Source organism: Phaseolus vulgaris, chromosome 10 (genome assembly GCF_051622355.1).
Source record: "Phaseolus vulgaris cultivar YP4 chromosome 10, ASM5162235v1, whole genome shotgun sequence".
In the NCBI taxonomy this organism is placed as follows: Eukaryota; Viridiplantae; Streptophyta; class Magnoliopsida; order Fabales; family Fabaceae; genus Phaseolus; species Phaseolus vulgaris.
The window spans coordinates 42201020-42222141 of record NC_143507.1 but is presented as its reverse complement, the minus strand read 5'-3'; the positions used below and the strand labels follow the sequence as shown (position 1 = coordinate 42222141).

Genomic DNA, 21122 nt, shown 5'->3' with positions numbered 1-21122 from the left:
TGCATGATTATCAACATACGACAAAACTTTTATCTCTCTCATCATACATCTCACCATACATGTCATAACATCACATAATCATAAAGTTTATTACGAGCCTACTTTTGTCATACACTCAAATTACAGAAAAGTTCTCCTTCTCATGCCCATATTCATGCCATACATACACTATAAAGAGTTTGTTTATCCATTAAAAAATGTAAGTATGAAAAAATAATTTTTTATAAAAATATTTAAGTATGAAAAAATAATTTTTTTATAAAAATATTTAAGTATGAAAAATCGTTTTTTCTTTGTGAAATATTAATGTTTCTTTGAAGAGTTTAGCTTCTTACCAAAAATGTGTGATATGTAAAATCAACTTACATGTAGAAAAAGAAAACAAAATGAATTGAGTTTTTTCATTCAAATGGTTTGTTTTGTTTTACCTTATGCGCATATTTTGTTTACTACTATGGATGATAAAATTGATTGTGTGTGCAAATCAAAATAATGAACTCGTTTTATCAAGTAACTAATTGCATCCCATTTTTTTTTTTATAGTTTGCTAAGATGAAACAACCTAAAGTTTAGAGTTTTACACAAATCTTGTAGGTTTAAATTTTTTGTTTTTTTTTTCTTTGTTATGGAATCATAACATATTTTTCAACAAATTTTTAGACTTACTTTGAAAGGTATAGTGGTGAAAACTATTAGGAAGCAAATTTTAATCCTAACTTAATCTTACGAACCCCACTTTATAAGGTAAAATTTGCATCCACTTATATACTATGAGATGTCTTTATTTTTAGTCATGTGAAATCTTCAACACAATCTCATGTCGAGACACATTAACTCGTGGGTGAAACTATATAATGGATGATCCGATAGGAAGTAGTATAATCAACCCAACCAACTCTCCAACTCTCGTTATAATAGACTCTAATATCATATTAGAAGATGAATTTTAAAGTCTAACTCGACCTTACAATCAGCTCATAAGGTGAGGTTTGCATCCACTTATATATTATGAAATATTTTTCCCACTGTTGATATGACATTTCAAACAAAAAAATTTATTAAAAAAATATAATTATAATCCTAAAATTTGGGATGAGATTGAAAAGGTGAATTGGGTGGAACAAGGGTGAGTTGATAAATTAGTGACGTGTGTTGTATAATGTGTATTACAGAAATGCACATTGGAAGTTAGCTAAGCACGTCTTGGGCTTAGGGTTGTCCCTGGTCCCCATGTTAGAAAATATTTTTTGATAACCACTTATTCCTGTTCACCCCATATTGAAATTGAAGAACATGTGCATTTTCATGTAAAAGGAATATTCACACATTTAAATAATGAATAGCATTGGTATGGGAGGGAGCAAAGAGATTTTCTTACAATTTTACAACTATGGTCACCATAAATTATTACTCTTTTTTCTTAAAATATTTGTTTCAGGAATCTTGTGTTCAAACCTCAAGGTCTTCTAATCCTCCAACAAATTCTTTTTTACTAACAAAATCACAAAATGGTTGAGAATTTAGAGTTGCACGAGTGGTGGTGCAACCAAATCATTTGGAGATATTGCAATTAATTTTTTCCTCAAATTTCACTAATTTGTACGAAGCTTCTAGAAGTACCACATGTCAGCCTCTCACAAATTCCTATGTAGTAAAAATACAAAATTACAACTTTTATTATTTTAAAAATACTGGTGTCTGATTTAAAAGCGATTTTATTTTGATTTGTATGGTGTTTACTGTTATGACTAATGTTCTTTTTTTACACAAGAAATCGTTTCTTGTTATGACTAATGTTCTTTCTTTACACAAGAAATCGTTTCTCAATGTGATACGTGATCAATGTACAAGATTTTTGCATGCATCCTCGTCTTTTATTCGATCTCTCTAGTATATGACTGTTTTTCGATTCAAATTCAAATTAAATTAAAAATTAAACACTCATTCTTCTGATTTCGATTGAGCCACGAGTCATGCACTTCTCAAACCGAGATTCAAACACTCCTCCATCCAAACTAGTTAAAAATTTCTTAAACATAAACTTAATGTCTTCTATATTTCTCCAATATCTTCAATATCTTCTTGCAGGTTTCAAAATTTTAATCTTAAAAAAAATAGCATTTATCACATAAACACCCTTTGTCATGTTACTATTGTCAAAAGGACAAAGAAAAAATGGTTTCATGTGATTTTGGGGGAGTGTGCACATATTTAGAAAAACAATAGTATTAAGAAATAGGTGTGAAGTATCGAGATTTGAAAAATAATGAGATGATGAAGTTATTATTATGGGTATGGAACCTAAAAATTCTGTGACAGATAGAGATAATAAGGAATATCCAAATTTGCAGAATGAGAGTGAGTATGGGTTATTGTTGTATGCCAGGATATGCATGCTCACACTCATAATTAATTCATTAATTAATTATTAGTTAATTAACAGTTACATAATTTAATTATGCATTTCAATGAACCTCCAGCTGTAGTATGCTGTGAACATTAGCATATGGTTGACTTAAGCACACCATAATTATTATTAAATTATCAACTTTTGTCCTTTTCTCATTCATTCATTCACTCTCTCTCCTCTTTCTTCCAACTTCAGACAAACTTTCTAAACAATTAAAAACACATTTTGCAATGTTAATTCTAATTAGCAAAACATTTTAATTTTCTCAAAAACTTTCCAAAATCAGTTTCTGCAACAGTAAATGAGCATGAAACTTGGAAATCACGGTTTCTGCAAGAATATGAAAAACATGAATAGAGATACTTCACCCACAGAACTAATTTTGATTATCAAACATGAAAAATCCTTGAATTGAATTTCTTTTTTTTTCTGCTAACGTCTTAAATATATTTTAAATTGTTCTTGAAAAAATATTTCACGATGAGAAATTTTATTGTCAAGTATTTATAGATTACTGAAATATATTTTTCCTAAATTTCTTTTGATACACTTTGGTTAACATGTTCTATAAAATGTAAAAATTAAGTGTAATAAAAAGGTGCAGGAAGTAATTATAGAGGGACAACAAGTACTTGTGAGCTAAACGCCACTTGATACTTTTTGTGGCTCGTTTTAAATTGGCTTGTCCCAAAAAGTTACTCAAACTTGGTTTAGTTCGTTTATTGCACTCCACTACTACTGGCAAAGGCAGTTTCTTCCTGCACTCCTACATTTTTCTTCCTGCACCCTCACAATGTTATACAATGACCAAACTGTCCCTATTAATTTTAAAAAACCCTAAAATGCATTTGAGCTGTATTTATTTTTTTGCATTATGGATTATGGAATCCAGAAAATTTCAGATTGACACTTCCAGTAAAATTTCAGATCCATCAATCCGTAATTCAAAATATGTATTTCACATTCAAAAATTCATCATTCAAAAAAAGCATTCTGGATCCACCAATCCGTAACAGAAATATGCATTCCGATTCAGAAATCCACAATTAAAAAAAAACATTCTAGATCCACCAATTCGTAACAGAACTAGGCTTCCAGATTCAGCAATCCGGAAATCAATAATTTATGCAAAAATTACTTCCAAATACTCCTCATCTAGAAAAAAAATAATTCGGTTTCAGAATGATGAATCCGTAGCACACTCCTATATCTCTATTTCCAGTAACTACGATTCCCTTTTCCAAATAAAAGTTCAAGGCTAGTTTCAGAATTTAGAAAATTGTGGTGTGCAGGAAGAAAAACGTAGGGTTGCAGGAAGAAGAAGTCACTGGCAAATTGCTTTTTGCATGTCTCCATTAGTAAAATGACAAATAACTTTTCAAAATTCTTATACTTTCTAACAAAAATAGCTGGAAGGTATAAAAAATTAAAGTACGCATTTCAGATTTATTAAAAAAAAACATATTTTGAGATGAGAATCCGAAAATGTACTACTGTAATTTAAAATAACTTTTTTAAGTATTTTGGATCATTTGTTTTATAAATTGTATTTTTTTTAAGTGTAAAGATTTTAAAATTTCAACAATTTGGAAAAAATATGGAAGTGAAAAAAGTAAAATTATCTTATGCTCATCTTCAATTTTCCTTCTAGACTTAGACACTGGCAAAAACTGTGGAATTTCTTTCAAACCAAATTTCTCTTCAATCCTTTTCAAGTAACATTGGGTATGGTCCTTTCAAGTAATGTATTGTAATTTAAATTTAAAATATTGTAATCAAAGATACTTGTTTGTATCTAATAGTATTGGTATACTGAAATAAGTTACGTCACGATTTTATTAATAAAAATTATCTTATGGATTCTTCAAATTAATGAGTTTATAAATTATCTTTAATCTTAACTTATAACTGATAAACGAGGTGAAGATTATATTAACCTAAAGAAGAATAGAAAAAAAAAAAAACAACTTAGTCCTATAACTGAAATATGATTAAACTTAAGTATCATAAAAATTTATACATGTCCCTGATCTATAAGTTAAAAATTTCTAAGGTATGTAGCAAATAACACAGTTGCACACATCACACGTTCTTTTTTCCCATGAAGACATTCTAAATCTGTTACCTAGGAGTTGCCAAGTTCAATATTATCCTCACTTCCGAAGCTGTTTGTTCCATGTCTCCTCCGTGAGGGGTCAAAAGGCCCTTGGTTCTCAAATTGTTGTGAACCTGCAGACCCACGTCTATGACATGGCAACACCTCTATTGTTCTTGATTCTTGGCCATGGCCACCCTCCGATCTTATCTCCTCTATCCTTCTAAAGGCTTCCTCCAACCCTAACCGTTGCACAGGGTTACTTTCGGTGCATGCAGAACCAACATGCAGGAGTTTCTTCATCTCACCTACCCATTTCCTAGAGCTTGCAATTTCTGGATCAACCACTTCTGACTCCCTCCCCTCAGAGATTGCTGTTTCAACCCATTGCACCACATCGGTTCCACCCTTCCCAGTGATAAGATATTGAGAAGGGAATTTCCCAGTGAGTATCTCCAGAATCACAACCCCAAGACAGTAAACATCACAGCTATGTGAAATTTGGTTATGTTGTACTGCCTCTGGTGCCCTGAAAGCAAATAGTGTCTGTGCAGCATTTGAAGGGTTAACCATGTTGCTGAACCCATAATCTACCAGCAATGCTTCGTTGTTTGGTCCCAGAAGAACGTTGCTGGACTTCAGATTGCCATGTGGGAGATCCGAGGAACCAAGTTCTCTGTGAAGATAACTCATCCCTTCCGCAATTCCATGAACAATCTTAATACGTGCAGGCCAATCTAGATCAGCATGCGATGTTCCTCTATCACCTGCAAATAACACAACGTATATAAGTAAATTGTGCTATACGTTTGTTTGTCATGTGTGCTATACGTGTGTCTAATACACCATTTTTCATGTGTGCTATACGTTTGTCATGTGTGCTATATACGTGTGTCTGACTTTAAGAGACGTGTTCGAATTTTATAGATTGTTTTTCTTAATACCATGACTGACTGTTAGTTCTTGTTTGATGAGAGTTTCTTTGTGGGTGTTTGATTAAGTTGCTTATAACACAAACAAGTTAGATAAAGTTTCTTTAAGTGATTTGATTTTAGTAAGTGCAAACCTTTGTAAGAAAGTAATAACTAAGTTCTGTCCATTTGAAATGGTTGAGAAGAAGAAGGTTTACCATGCAGTGAAAACAGTAGACTGCCTCTGGGAACATACTCAGAGATCACTAGTTTCTCCTCCTTTCTGAAATGATAAGCTAAAGGGGTCAATATATTCCAGTGTTTAAGCGCCGTGAGCTTCCTCATCTCTGCATCAAAACCATCTTTTTCCAAAGCATTGATCTCTCTGGTCCTTTTCACCACCACTGCCACTCCATTAGCCATGACGGCTTTGTAAGAAGATCCAAAGCTTCCATTTCCCAGCACTTCCGCGGCTGCCCTCATCAAATCTGGCAACCCAAACACACCCTTCTCATCATTTACCATCACAAGTTCTCCAACGCTTTTGCTCTGAGAACTTGTAGATCCCCTTCTGGATGATGATTTCTTAACTGGTGCACTTGTACTTGCTTCCATATCCCTTTTCACCGGTGCAGTCACTTGAACTTCCACGGAACCACCATTAGTATAATTTCCAAAAATATCAAAGTTCTCCTCCTCCTCCTTCTTTCGCCTTGTTCTCACAATACAAAATACAATTATTGAGACAAGCACTACACTCCCTATTATAATGCCAGTAACCTCCCATGAGGTACTCTTATGTGGAACATGCGCATTACCACCACCATTATCTTGTGCATTATCTTCTGCATCTGATGCAACCATAGGAGCAGGACTTGGGGTCTCCATTGGCTTCTCACATGGTTTTCCAACCCTCTCACCACAAAGATCAGAGTTCCCTGAAAACGAGTTCTCACTGAATCTCAACAAACTAGCTGGAATTTCACCTTTCAATTTGTTGTTGGAAACATCTAATTTCTCCAATGATGGGTTATTAAAATCAGGAATGGTTCCACTAAACTGGTTATTTTCAAGGTGCAACTCCACAAGACTAGGAACTTCGGTCAATGAATTTGGAATGCTCCCCGTGAATTGGTTATCAGAAAGCCACACTTTCTTCAAAGACTTCATTCTCTGGAAGTATTCCGGAGGAATATCCCCAGAAAACTTGTTTCCTTGCAAATACAAGGCTTTCAAGAACCCTATTCGGTTGAACTCTGGCATGGACCCTGAGAAAGAATTGTTGTTAAGGCTGATAGTTCGAAGACCCTTGAGTTCAAGCAATGGATCAACGGTTATTTCCCCGATTAACCCTATTCCTCCAAGGCGAAGCCCCGTGACAAGGCCATTGTTGCAAAGAATACCTTCCCATTGATCTTCTACACTACAAGGTGCAGAATCAGCCACCCAACCATCCAAAAGTTCAGCGTTGGAGAAAGTTCTTTTGAGACTCACCAAAGCTTCGGCTTCTGTCATGGAATATATCACAGGCAAAGTGACAATGATGATGAGAGTTGGGTGGAGAATTATCGCCGGAGCTATGGCCATTACTCTGCTGAAAATTTGGTGCCTCAGGGCGTATTCAGAACTAAGGAATGTGATTGTGATTTTTTTTTCCGGGTCATTGCTTCTGCTAGTTTTTCGTTTTTCCCTTGTTTTTTCTTGTGACCCCTGCATGCATGCATGGTGAGGGGGTCTCTTTTGGAAGAGTGCAAAGAGAACCTCACAATGAGAGGGCCCTCTAGGGAAGATTGGAGCTTTTGTTGAACAAGTCAAAAGCTGATTAAAACCATTATAATCATATCCTTCTCTGATAATTATAGCATTGCATCTTTCCAACTATTCATCTTTCTATTGCTGTAAAATCCACATATTTCACTATTTTATCGGAACCACCAACAATAGAAATACCAAAATCTTGCATATTTTATATTGCATCAATGAAAGTACTCATCATTCAGATATCTCTTGCAAGGATCAAAATCTTTAAATCATGAGCAAGTATTTTCCAAAATACACATACATGTAGGAATCAGAAACTATATTTGGACACCCAAAACGATAGCAGATATCTAATGACACAGACATAGAGAAAGGTGTGAGTATGGTATATGACATGCTTCTTTGGATTCTATCATCTTCTATATTAGGCTTCTCCAAAACCCCAGCAGCAACTTCTTCAGTTTTTTTAGCAGCATGGGTCAATTTTTCCTCTTTATTATCAAAATGGGATCCCTTTTAAAACATTATTGGTGAAGATGATTGCACATGTATAATCCTATTTAAATTCTTTTTCTTTATCAAACAAAATCTCTTTCAGTACAAACTTTTTACAAAACATACAACTTCTTAATATAGATGATATTTATGCAGATGGATGATTTATGTATTATACAGTGAAATACAACATTGGGTATATATGAATCCAAATATTTATGTAAGAATTAGAGTTCCCCAATATTGTAAAAGAAACCTCATTCTTGTAGAAAAAAAATGACTACATACTACTAAAAACACGCAAGAAGTTTAAGTTTTTATCATTGTATCATAGATGTAAAATATATATTAATTTGAAAGATGACTAATTTATCCATTTAAAAACTTATTGATTGTTTTAGTAGGATATTTCCTTTCAAATACTCTTTTTTTTTCTCATGTGCAGAAGTTGAACTTAAAATGTTAAAAAGAGGACTTTGTATTCACTCACATCGATTACTAATATTTGAACTAGTGTGTCATAATGAATAAAGAATTATTTTGTATAAATCAAATTTATAAAAAATATTCCAATGTTAAAAATTAGAATATAATTAAAATTTATTGTAAATTAATATTTTGAACATATGCGTTGTATTTAGATCTATGTTGAATAATTTATGTTAGGATGTAACGTTATTCTTAACTATTGTTTAAAAAACACTGAAATTAAATTTATATATAAAGATATTTAAAAAATGATATATTGAAAATGATAAAATCTTAAGGAAAATGGTTATAAAATTGATTTGTTCAAAAAGTAATTAAAATTATGTCGTTGAAATGCAGCACCTGAAATTTGCTCTAAATAGTTATTCAAAATTCATTGAAAAAGAGAGATAGTTTAATATGAAGTTTCGAATGATTTATATCGTTAATTATTGAGTTAACCATGTTAAAAATAGTTTTATTGATAATATATAATTTGTCAAATTTTGAATAGGTTTTGTGATGTGTATGTTTAGACTTATCATGATTTTTGCACAATTAAATATTAAGCAAGACAAACAAAAATTAAGATGAGATTAACTCCTCTTTTAGACATGATTTTCCTTCAAACAAATATCTTGACAAGTTAATTCTAGGCCTATTCATAAAATAAGAAATTTTAGCTCAACGACAATGCTAATGAAACACTAACTTTTTTATGTGTTACTTATTGCTCGAGCGAGATTTTGGTGCTAGATAAGCATACATGTGATGATAACATATATAAATAAAATTGAAATTATTAAGTTGTTGGTTTTAGTAATGTTATGCATATGTATAATGATGGGTGACATATATGTGAATTTAAATGAGAGATTTTATTAATAGCAATAGGTATGATTTACTGAATCACATGCATGAAGATGGTGTATTAACCTCATATGCATTCATAAATATTAAGTAAAATGAAACTAGACTATAGTAAATATTTCTTTGTTTACTAAAGTTTAACTCATACAAAGTAATAAGATACAAGACAATGACAACTTAAAAAGTAATTGGACTCAATATAATGTATAAATATTGATTACACTATTCACCTTAATCATTTATTCTTACTATTTGATTATTATCTAAGTGCTAGTTGAGTCAAATATTATTTTTTGTGGAACATAATAATATAAATTTTATGAAAAATGTCTATATTTTAACATCTATTTATTATCTATGCTTAAATTTATTATATATTTATGTTGGAGCACACCATAATAAAAATGACTATTATTTAATTGTAAATTAATTTAATTTTTATTTTAAGATTTATTCATATAGAATTCTTTCCTTAGTAAAATAGACTTTCATTTAGTCTGTTCTTAGAATTCTTTATTAATAGGTATAGTCTACCTATGTATCGTTTTTGTTAACCCCCCATAATTTTGTATTTTTTTTTTTTTAGTAATACTTTTTTCATGCGATGACAAATGATTGTTGTTACTTGAGGTGTCAGTATAACTGAGATGTCAAATAACATAGTGATGCATAACATGAAAGTTTTTTATAAAAAAAATAAATTTAATTTAATTTTTATTAACTTACTCTTTTGTGTAGTTAGTTATTTACTCTTTTGTGTAGTTAGTTATATATTGTATTGTATTTCATACATAAATAAATGATGATATAGATTATCATGAAAATCTAAATTTATTATAGGATTTCCTTATAATTTTTTGTTAAATTTAAAAAATATGCATTCATATATGTTTTAATTAAATATAAGTATATATTAAATTTTTCGTTGGATAAATTCTTCTCTTATATAATTTTTTTATACTAAACATATAGTTTTATATTTTATATGTTCTTTTTTAGTATATTTATGAGTATTACAAACCCTAAAATAAATATTTAGAGGAAAAAATACTACTTTTATCTCATACTTAATTTTATTACTAAATCATTTAAACGAAATATTTAATTACTTATTTAATAGTAATAAATATTTATTAGAATCTTAACCGATTATCTTAAATAGAATTTCTCATTTTAATTAGGTTTTTTTATAATGCTTAACTTTAAAACCAAATGAAGAGAATATTATTTGTAGATTTAGGTCTATAACTTTTTTATTAACAAAAAAAAAATCAAATAAAATAAAATACTTCAAAAGTATTTCAGTTCTTATACAGAAATAATCAATCAATCTGTTCAACCGATTTTAATATCATCAAATATACAATAAAAATAATAATAATTTTTTTTCTCAACAAGAAAATCACGAAATAGAAACCAATTTTTAGATACCAAAATAATTAGTTACAATAGTAACTAAATTAGAGACAATTTTAGAAACTAAAAAAGAAATAGTTTATAAATTAGTTTTTATTATTGTTAAATAGTTTTTGTTATTAAATTTAGAAACTAAATAATTGGTAGTTAAAACTTTTCTAATTAAATACCAATTTAAAAACTATTTAAAACAAATTTAGAAATCAAATTTTTGTTTAGTTTCTAAAAATTGATTTTTATTTCTTAATTTTTTGTAGTGTTTTTTTTAAATGAAGACGTTTTTAGTTGACCATGATTACAAGTGTGGACTTAAGTAGGTGGTTCTCATTGGTTGGTTTAAATTAAAGTCAATTTTTTTTATGCATGTTTGGCCCTTTCTTAAGACTATTCAAACTTGGTGGAAATTCAAGTCATTGCTTTCCCACATTATTGTTCCCCAACCACGCCTCACTAGCTGCTAAATCCCAAAAGAGTCAAACAAAAATATTTAGGTTTCCTCATAAATGTAAAAAAAAATAAAAACACGTGCTATTAATACTTCTAACTGCTAATAAAAATATTGTTCACTAAAAATATCTATAATGTTTTGAGTTTTTTACAAAGAAAATATATACACTAAAAGTGTTTTCAGTGTAAACCAGTTTCAGCTGGTATGACTTTTAATGGTCTCTCATAATGGTTTCACACTATGTTTTCACATGTGAAAACCATTTATTTAACGCAAAATTTGTGTTTAATCATACTTAATTACGTGTACAAATTTATCAGATACACAATACCAAAAACAGACTATTATTTTACCTGTGTAATGGGAACAACTTATCACTGGAAGAAAACATCATTTACCTTAAATCAATTTTCAATATGACTTTATAATAATTAATGTAAAAAAATATAAACTAAGCATGATTGATAAAATTGAAATTTCCAATTTTGTTTTATGGGATTATATATATACATGAAAAATATCCATACAAACGGATGTTATGGAAAGGTGCAGAAATTTGTTTATTTTCTAATTTTTAAAAGTTTTAAATAAGATTATTTAAAAATAATTCTTTAAAATATAAGTTATTTATAAAATTTAATTAAAAATTAAATTCATAAAATCAAAATTTTAAATTATTCTTCAATGGGTAATGTTTTTTATTGATAATTTTATTTTGATTACTTAGTTTATTTTAAATATCCAACTACAAATATCACAAATAACAACATATAATAACTATCCGCAAATTAGATACTATAATATTTATACATATTCAGGTAATAAGTATTGGTATCAATTATATTACGGAGGGTGTGTTTGTATTTTAATATCTATTATGAAGTTTCATCGAAACATTATGTTTTGCTATCATCTCTGTGTTTATATTTGTTATAATTAATATACAAAAAGAAAGACCAAAACAATATCTTAGGTTGTTTATTGTTTGAACATTCAATAGTGTTACTAGTGGGTGGTTATTGAAATGATAGAAATTTCTTGCAGTAGCGAAACTTATTCCTAAAAGTCAAAATCTTGACTCTTAGAGATTGACTAACATAGTTGTTTATGGTTGAACTCTTCAAAGATATTAGAAGATGATTTTGATATTTGATATTGACAACTTCTTATCCACCACGATTTCAACTCTTTATACAATAAATATATATATATATATATATATATATATATATATATATTTTGTTTTCATTTGAGGGTTGGAGTCTAGAGAACTATTGAGATGACTCTTCTATCGGTCGGTCGTATTGTCTATAAGCTTCCTTCCTTCGTTTATCCTTCTTGGCCTCAGCTCTCAGTCTTCTTGTAATCCAGACTCAAAGGATACCTACAGAAAACACTTCAACGCTCAAGTTAGCAAAGACTCAATACTCGGTTCTCAAAGCATTGTATATGATGACGTACCTAATTCTTTAGAATATGTGTTATTTATATTACCTTTGGTGTACTTTCCTTATTAGGCTAGGTTAAGAAGTTTGATAGTGCTTAGGGCTACATTACCTAACTCCTAATCACGGATAAGCTTCGTTGGTCTTGGTTGAGCATAACTGGACTCGAGCTATCGGTCGACCCAACGGACGTGGGCCTTGGCTACATTTGGTCGACTTAATGATTGGGTTCAAGACATTACACACACACATATATATATATATATATATATATAATTTTATATATATATATAATTTTTTGTATTGTTTATACTAAATGGTCGAAAGGTTAAAAGGCCGACAATGAGATGAAAAACAAAACAAAAATGACTAAATAATCAAGACAGTTTCTTCCTGCACCCCCCACACTCTTCTGCAAAGACTAAATCACCCTTATTTGTTTTTAAAATTTCAAAATTACCCATAACCTAAAAAACCCTAAAAAAGGCAGGGGCTGGTTTTCTTGTGCAGCCTTTCCTGTTTCTTCATCTTCTACCAGCGCGGCACCTCCAAATCATTCTCCTTCCAATCTCACACATTTCTTCTTGGTCATTTGGAGTGCTCTTAGCAAAGGTAAGTATTTTTTTTTGTTTTCAGATCTAGACATCCGTTTTTTGTATGGATTTTTGTTTTCGTAAATGATTTTTCACATTCTAGATTATAAAATTTGGTAGAATTTCGGATCACAAATATGGTAAAATCCTGGATTTATGCTTCCGGTAAAATCTCAGATTTCTGCATCTGGGAATGTTCTGGATTTCTACATCCAGGAAACAACAATTTATGATATTTTAACTTCCGAAACACCCCTCATTCGAAAAACACAATTTAATTAATTCTGGATTTATGAATCTGGAATACATTATCGGATCCTGATATCCGGTAACCCCGAAATCTCCATAGCCACCATATTCCTAAAAAAAAACTTAACTTTTACCTCTACAACCCAAACAACACTCTGACAACGTTGCATACTCCTCCACCTTGCTCCAAACAATTACAAAGATCCTCCACAGTAGTTGATACTCAATGATGAAGATGAACAACAACAATGGAAGTCCAGCACGATGTCCCTTTTCAAATTATAGGTCAAGGTTAATTTTGAAATATTTAAAGTTGTGGGGTGCATGAAGAAAAATGTGGGGGTGCATGGAGAAGAAACCAATAATCAAATGTCAAAATATTGTAGCAAAACCCATTAAATAGGCTTAAACATGCACAATATGTTTAATAAAAGTAAGGTACAAAAAGTAAAAGCCCAATAAGTGAGTACTATAAATAGGTGATCAACCCATGAGTTAGGTAAAGTGAATTTTATCTGATAATTAACTAAATTGATTATGACTTTATCATTGGAGCTCCTTGCAGGTACACACACCTACCCTACCTGAGAGTTGATAGTGAGACCAAAGGTCGAGAATTCCAATTGATCCAACCCAACAAGTGAAGGTTTATAACTTACATCCAAGCCCAAATCAGTGAACAGTGTAACCGAAAGCTCAAGCCCAAATTAGAAGACCGTGAAGCCGACAGGTGCAGAGGAAAAGAAGTTATTTGTTTCTAGACCTGTAAGAACATTTTTTTATATTTTTAATTAATTTATTCTCGTATATCTTCATTACTTAACTTTCATTATCTCTTTATAACTAAAGATAACAATTCGGGACATGCCAGGTGGGTGGGCCTGCAATCCACCATCAAAAAGTGGAGTGAACTAACTAATATAACCCCCTGTCCTGCATAACCCGCAGTTTGCACGGGCTAACAGTGGGGCGGTGCAAGTTGACCCGCGTAAATAAAAAAAATAATTATTTTATATTTCTGCACACAAAAAATCATATTTCACTCATCCATTATTGCAGTGTGACTTTTATTTTATTTTATTTAAAAATAAATAAATTTAATGTACTAAAAAAATAAATATTATAATCATTTAAATAAGTTAATATTAGAAGTGACACTGAACTTAGTTTTAAGTCTTCTATTAAAAATTTGTTAATAAAAAATTATATAAAGAATAAATTTTAATAAGATACTCATTAAAAAAAATATTCGTGGTCATTAAAATATTTTATAGTCATCTTCATGTCATTTTGGTTGAATTGGATGTAAGAGTTTCAAGTATATATTTATAGTCATCTTCATGTCATTTTGGTTGAATTGGATGTAAGAGTTTCAAGTATATATGACTCTCAAATTCATATATATGTATATCAAATTTTACCTCTATTAATTATGTTATTTGTGTGATACATTTGTATATATATAGAATGGAAATAATTATAAAATAAAACTTTAATTATTTTTAATCGAGCCTTCTAACAACTTTCATACTTGAATTTCTTTATATTTCTATCTTAATGGAATGAATTTAAACAGGGATAAGATTTTAATTTTTCAGCAACAAAAATAGATTTTCTTATAATTAATATATTTTTTTAAAATATATTTTTCTTACACAAAGTGACCTAGAGATTCGTAAGTTACCTCTCATGCAGGATATACCAGCGAAATGAATCTGTATTTTTTACATGAGACAGACCAACAAACCTATATGGAATAAACTAGCTTGCCTTACATCCCTATTTATAACTTATCCTTCATTTTTATTTCTTTATTTAAGATTTTTAATTTGTATTTTTAACATTTTAAATACATATTTTTTTAAAATATAAACTATTCATACATACATAATAACGCATTTGAGTCAAAACCAAGTAATATGATGATAACTTCAATTTTTTTTTTCTTGAAATAGTTTATTTTTATGCTCATCTCTTTCTTTATGTAATTTATTTTTGTGTGATAACTTTTTGACATTGACACTCAAATTTATAGTTGTACTTAAAAATTTAGCATTCGATTATTTTTGTTATAAAAAAATAAGTTCATATATATTCGATATTTTATTTATATAGGAGTATATTATGTTGTAATTTTATATTGTGTAAAAGTGTAACATTATCATGTGAGACTTTCCCCAAAATTTAAATAAGAGGGCAGAGATAGGAGCACGGATTCCCCGTGTTTTTTTTTTATCACCATGTTGTTTGGTCCACCAAGAATAATGCCATCCTTCACATTATTATGTCTTTTATCCATTATTTTTTTTCTTTATTTTCATATACTATTTATTATAAAAATATATATATAAGCAAGTAATAATATATATTTTCAACCGTACTCTTATTTTAATTAATATAAAAATTAAAAAATAGATATAATAATATAAAGAAAATGTAATGACACATAAATATAGATTAAAATAAAGAATACAAAAATATAATAGGTAATTCACTCAAAGTTACATTAAAAAATTGAATAAATTTGAATGAAATAATTTAAAAGACTAATATAAAGAAGCAGGGTCACCAAATTAAATATAATACATTTTATTACTTTAAAATGAAAAGAAGTACACGTTTATTACATTTTTACTAAACTTTATATTACAGGAAACGTGGAAATACATGTACCCCAGATGTAAAATGAGAAAACGATACATCACTGACATATTATAGGAAAAATATTTCCAAATAATTAATATTTGTTTTATTTTTCCTTATTTTCCATTTCTTTTTACGTTTTAGCTTTTTTCCTTATATTTTTTTTTACATATAAATTAAGAAGAAGAATAATAATAAGTATATCTTTTATATACGTTTACTAGAATAGTCTTAGTCTCTCAATAAATGCATTATATAAACACGATTTACATGAGAACACATTAGAGAAAAATTAATTATGCATCATAAATTGAAAACACCAATTAGTTTGGGACAAATTATAACTAATAAAATTGCAGATAACTTAGGATACAGATAGTAATAATTTTAGCGATTTTTTACATTTACTTTTATCAAGATTAATTGAGATAATTATAAATTTAATTAAAATATTATCATTAATTAAAGTACGTTATTTTCATAAACATTGATTGGTATATAAATGACAGTATTGTACATAAATGAAACAGATTTTATTTATGGGGAAAATATTAATTAATTTACAGGTTCAGCTTAGTAAAAATACATAGAAAATAAAATTATTGCTGTAAAAAAAATAAATACGTAGAAAATATAGAAAAATGTTAAAAATGACGTAAGAAAGGAATATTTGAAGAATTGCTTATCACGTGCTTGTTTGCGAAGAGTCACGACACGAGTCTCAAAGAAACGTGATTCAGCCGCTCACGTGGACCCCACACACGCGCTTCTTGTTGTCGGCACGCAATCCCACTCTCCTCACGTTGTTACCTAATATTCATAGTCAAACTTTACTTTTACTTATGCTTTTATTTTTTATTTTTTATGGATGATGAATTTGAGAAAGAAAAAAACAATGAATTTGAGGAAAAACAATTAAAAATGGAACTTGTCTTAAAAAAAATTATGAAAATGTATAAATAATATGATAGGTGTAATTGATAAAAAATATGAATTGATATGATAAGATTATAATATTTTTGTGGTTAGAATTATTTAAGATGAAATATAATTACTTATTTGTATATGAAATATTAAAAAATACTTTTATAATTATTAAATTCAGAAAAAAAATTATCTTATGTTATAAATATATGCAAGATTTTTAAAAATAAATATTAAATAAAATTTTTATTTTTATTACTATAATTATTATTTATGATTGTGTTACTATTTTTACATAATATTTTTATTTTATAAATTTATCTTTGATTATGATTATTTTAAGACTTTATTATTATTTTTAGTTTTCAACATTAATATTAATTGATATTTTATAAACTTATTATTATTTTTATACTATTCCATTATTTATTTTATTTTTTGTAATTTAATAATATTATATTATATAAGGTAATAAATTACGCCGAGTACGCTATATTTATAAATAATTAATTATTAATGTCATATTTATAACCAATTGATTACATTTTGTATATATAGTAATTAATAATTGATTATATTAACAAAATCAATTATTCGTTATATAACGATAATACGATAATTGATAGTTTGCTATTTTTTTATCATATTTAATAAAGTTTTCTGCATGTACAATAAAAATTAATGAAGGTAATCTCATTTTCTCCTATTTAACAAGTTGTCTTTCTTCTTATTTGTTCATACCAATATAAAAAAGTTTTCAAAATTTTTTCTTATTTTTTGCTATTATTTTCTTGTAAATAGGTATATCTACATCCGGATAAATAGTACTCGTTTAGAAAATAAATTACTTTTATAAAATATATCCGTACTTATTTTATTAGTATTTATTTTATCAAATTAATTATACGCATAATTTTCAAAATATTTGTTATTTAACAAAATAATTAAACTTTTATTGTTTATCCTTCTTTTTCGATTTATTTTTTCTTTTTTTCTCAAAATAAAAAAATTCTGACCGAGTCCACTAATTTAAATCTCCTTCTTTGTGTAACTCCAAAAATATAATACATGAAATTATTTTTTCATAAAAAATAACAATTAAAAATTAATTGTGGCGTAAGATAGCTTTGTGTTGATAATTTATTTAAAACCTTTATTATTTATTATATGCGTACGGTTGTAGACATGGTTTTAAATTGCAGAAACAATCCCAGCCACTATTCAATTTAAACTCGTCTTACACGTGACATATTTTATTTACGATAAACGGATGAAAAAAATAATAATTATTATTATTTCTCTTTTACTCAAACTTTTATTCTTTTTTTTTTCTTAACATTTTCACGGAGACAGTACTACAAGAATTAGTTTGTTTGACATCATATCATAACCATGTTTACTTGTCGGGACTAAACTGGTTTTGATGGTAACAACTTGCATATGAATAACATTTTTGCATTAAGAAATAACAGTATAATGTACTAAAGACCATTTTGATGGCCCCTTTCGAATCTTTTTTTCTTGTATACCAAACAAAACTTCCGACAAAAACTACCTAGACAATTTAGATAAACAAATCAGCTACTTACAAGAAAATAGAAAAAAAATTTGATAAGGACAATAATTTAAAACTATCTCAACTTTTTCTAAAAAACTTTTAATCTGACTTTTCCACAAAGCATATGATCGTAAAGATTTTGCATTGTTCTTTTGGCATTTAAAAAAATGTTTAATAGTTAAAAATTAAATCCTTCTTTCAACAAAAGATCTCATCAATGAAAGGTAATTCAAAATGACCTGTAATCTAAGTATAAAATTGAATGGAATGTTAGAAGACTAAAATAGTATATTCTAAATAACATAATAAAAATTTGCTTAAAAAATTGGGATTGGAGTGTAATTATTATAAAATCTGGAGAGGTTTAATTAGATGGATTTGTCTTTCATCTTTATTTTCTTATTACAAATATTTAGATTCATTCAAAATACCATAAAATTCTAAGTCATATCCATATATTTACTTCTTCGTAAATATCTACGACAAAACTTCAACTTCAGAAATTATGTTGTAAATCAATAGTGTTAAATATGTAGTATAAATATTACTACAAGAAAATTATTAAATAATGATTAAAATTAAAAGACAAAAAGTAATTAGTTACTATATTGATTAAATTAGATAATATTGTACAGATTAAAAGAAACTTGGCTATCTATGATGGTTTCTGTCATTAATAAAAATTTATAAAATAATTTTTAAATTGATATTTAAATTAGTTACCAATGTTTTAGCTACTAATATTTTATATTCTAAATTAGTCTCTAAAAGACTAGTAGAGACTAATTTAGAATATAAACTAGTAAATAGATAATGATTATATATCAATTTATAAATTTTTATTAATAATATAAACTACTTTAGATACTTATAATTTTTTTAGTTTATAAAATAGTTTTTAATTTAGTCAATCAGAACTAATTATTTTAGTATCAAAAATTAATTTTTGTTTAATGATTTTTTTTGGTGAAAGTTATTATTGTGTTTTACAAACAATTTATATGTAAATATTTAGAAGCAGAAAAATATTCATATTGTAGGCTTCAAATTAAACCTAACTATGGTTGATTTTGATGATATTACTCATAATATATATATTGAGAGGAGATGGGAGGTTTCTCATGTGTCATTCTTTTATGATTTTAATTATCTTTTCAAACTAATAACATCAGTTCTCAATAACTATTTTTTCCAGTTCAAATCAACTATAAAAATACTCATTACAAAATTCAATTAAATATCATTAACTTAATACAAGAAAATCATCAAATTACAACTAATCTTAAAGATCAAAATAATTAAAAATTTATAAAGTAATTTTTAAATTAGTATCTAACAATTAACTATAAGGTTTTATCTACTAGTATCTTAAATTATAAGTTAGTCTCCAAAGACTAATTGAAGTTAATTTATAATTTAAAATATTAGTAAATAAAACATTAATTGCTAATTTAGATACCAATTTAAAAATTATTTAATAAATTTTTATTAATAATAAAATTTACTTTAAATATTAATAATTTTAAAATATTTAAAATAATACCTAATTTATTAATATAATGACTAATGTACTATTTAATAAATTTATTGTAGTAACTATAAATTTAGTACTTTGGCTTTCCTTTGTTGGTTTCTTATACCTTTCCATAATAAACCTTTTCCTTTCATTGTTTTGCTTTCCTTTTCCATTCAAAAATTAATATTATGTTGTACTAAACACTTCTCGCCTTTGTTATTCGGTAGCATAATCTATGTTACCTTATTCATTATTTTATTAGTTATTATTGTTATACAAAATATTTCATATATAACTCATCTATTATAAAATAGGTGTTATGCTTGAAGATAAATTATGTTTAATTGTTTTATTGATATTTTATAAAATGTCCATTCCTTTGCATGATTGAATTTAGAAACTAACTTAAAAATAAAAGAATTTTTTAGTCTTTAAAATATTTCTAATTTAATTGTTATAGCAACTAATTACTTTCTTGTAATGATTATGTTTTTTTTTTAATTTTTTTTAACTTCAAAATTTAAATCAAAATTAAATTTCACAATAATTTTATTTAAGTAAATTAAAAATTGTTTCATAATAATACATTCGAGTTCTGTAAAAAATTACAGAGGAAATTATATTTTTAAGTCTTTCGAAATACAAATCATAATTAAATATATAATAATTATTATGATGATAAGTTTTATAAGACCATTTTATCATCAAACTATAATTTTTAAACATTAATTTAACATTAAGTTGTATTATTTGAGAACTACATTGACATTGCGATTAATATGTAAAGTTCAATATTTAATTTAGGATAAGTTGCAAAATAAGATATAACTATTAACATATTTTATGTATTAAGATATTGAATTAAAATTTCGTTTTTTGATAAATTAAATTGTCATGAATTTACATATGTAGTGATCAAAATAGTCACTTATAAAAAACACACTACCGTGATTCTTATCACAAGGTTCAAATTAGAAGTTTAGTTTAAGATCTAAGTAATAAAATGTCGTTAACATTAATTTTTTTCACAAAAATATCTTTGAATATATTGTTTCTTTGATTTCAATAATAAATTAGTGGGATTGATTAATTTTATCATTTGATGGAAGATATTTTGGTTGCATAGTTTATCTATTTTTTAAAAAAGAACTTAAATTGAACTGAGTTTAGTGAAAAAAAATATATAAGCCATTAATATAATTTACGGGATTAGTTTTGAAAAATATTAATATAGAAGAAATTTCAAGCTTTTTAAAAAATATTTTTTAATTTTAATAAGATGATTAAGGAAGAGAGATGGAAGTCACTTAATAAAAAAGT

General features: G+C 27.4%; 1 protein-coding gene across 1 annotated transcript; it reads right to left on the bottom strand.

Annotated features, from left to right (window-relative positions):
- Nucleotides 1-4387: 4387 nt before the first annotated feature.
- Nucleotides 4388-7152, bottom strand: LOC137819635 (pollen receptor-like kinase 3). The gene is made up of 2 exons (XM_068623537.2): nt 5635-7152; nt 4388-5272 (listed from the first exon to the last, which is right to left on the bottom strand). The coding sequence occupies exons 1-2, from the start codon at nt 7130-7132 to the stop codon at nt 4536-4538; spliced, it is 2235 nt and encodes a 744-aa protein (XP_068479638.2). The 5' UTR covers nt 7133-7152; the 3' UTR covers nt 4388-4535.
- Nucleotides 7153-21122: the final 13970 nt, after the last annotated feature.

Coding starts and splice junctions, on each gene's coding strand:
- LOC137819635 (XM_068623537.2), bottom strand. CDS start 7,132: ATGCAGGGGTCACAAGAAAAAACAAGGGAAAAACGAAAAACTAGCAGA. Junction 5,273..5,634: donor TCTACTGTTTTCACTGCATG/GTAAACCTTCTT, acceptor TGTTATTTGCAG/GTGATAGAGGAACATCGCAT.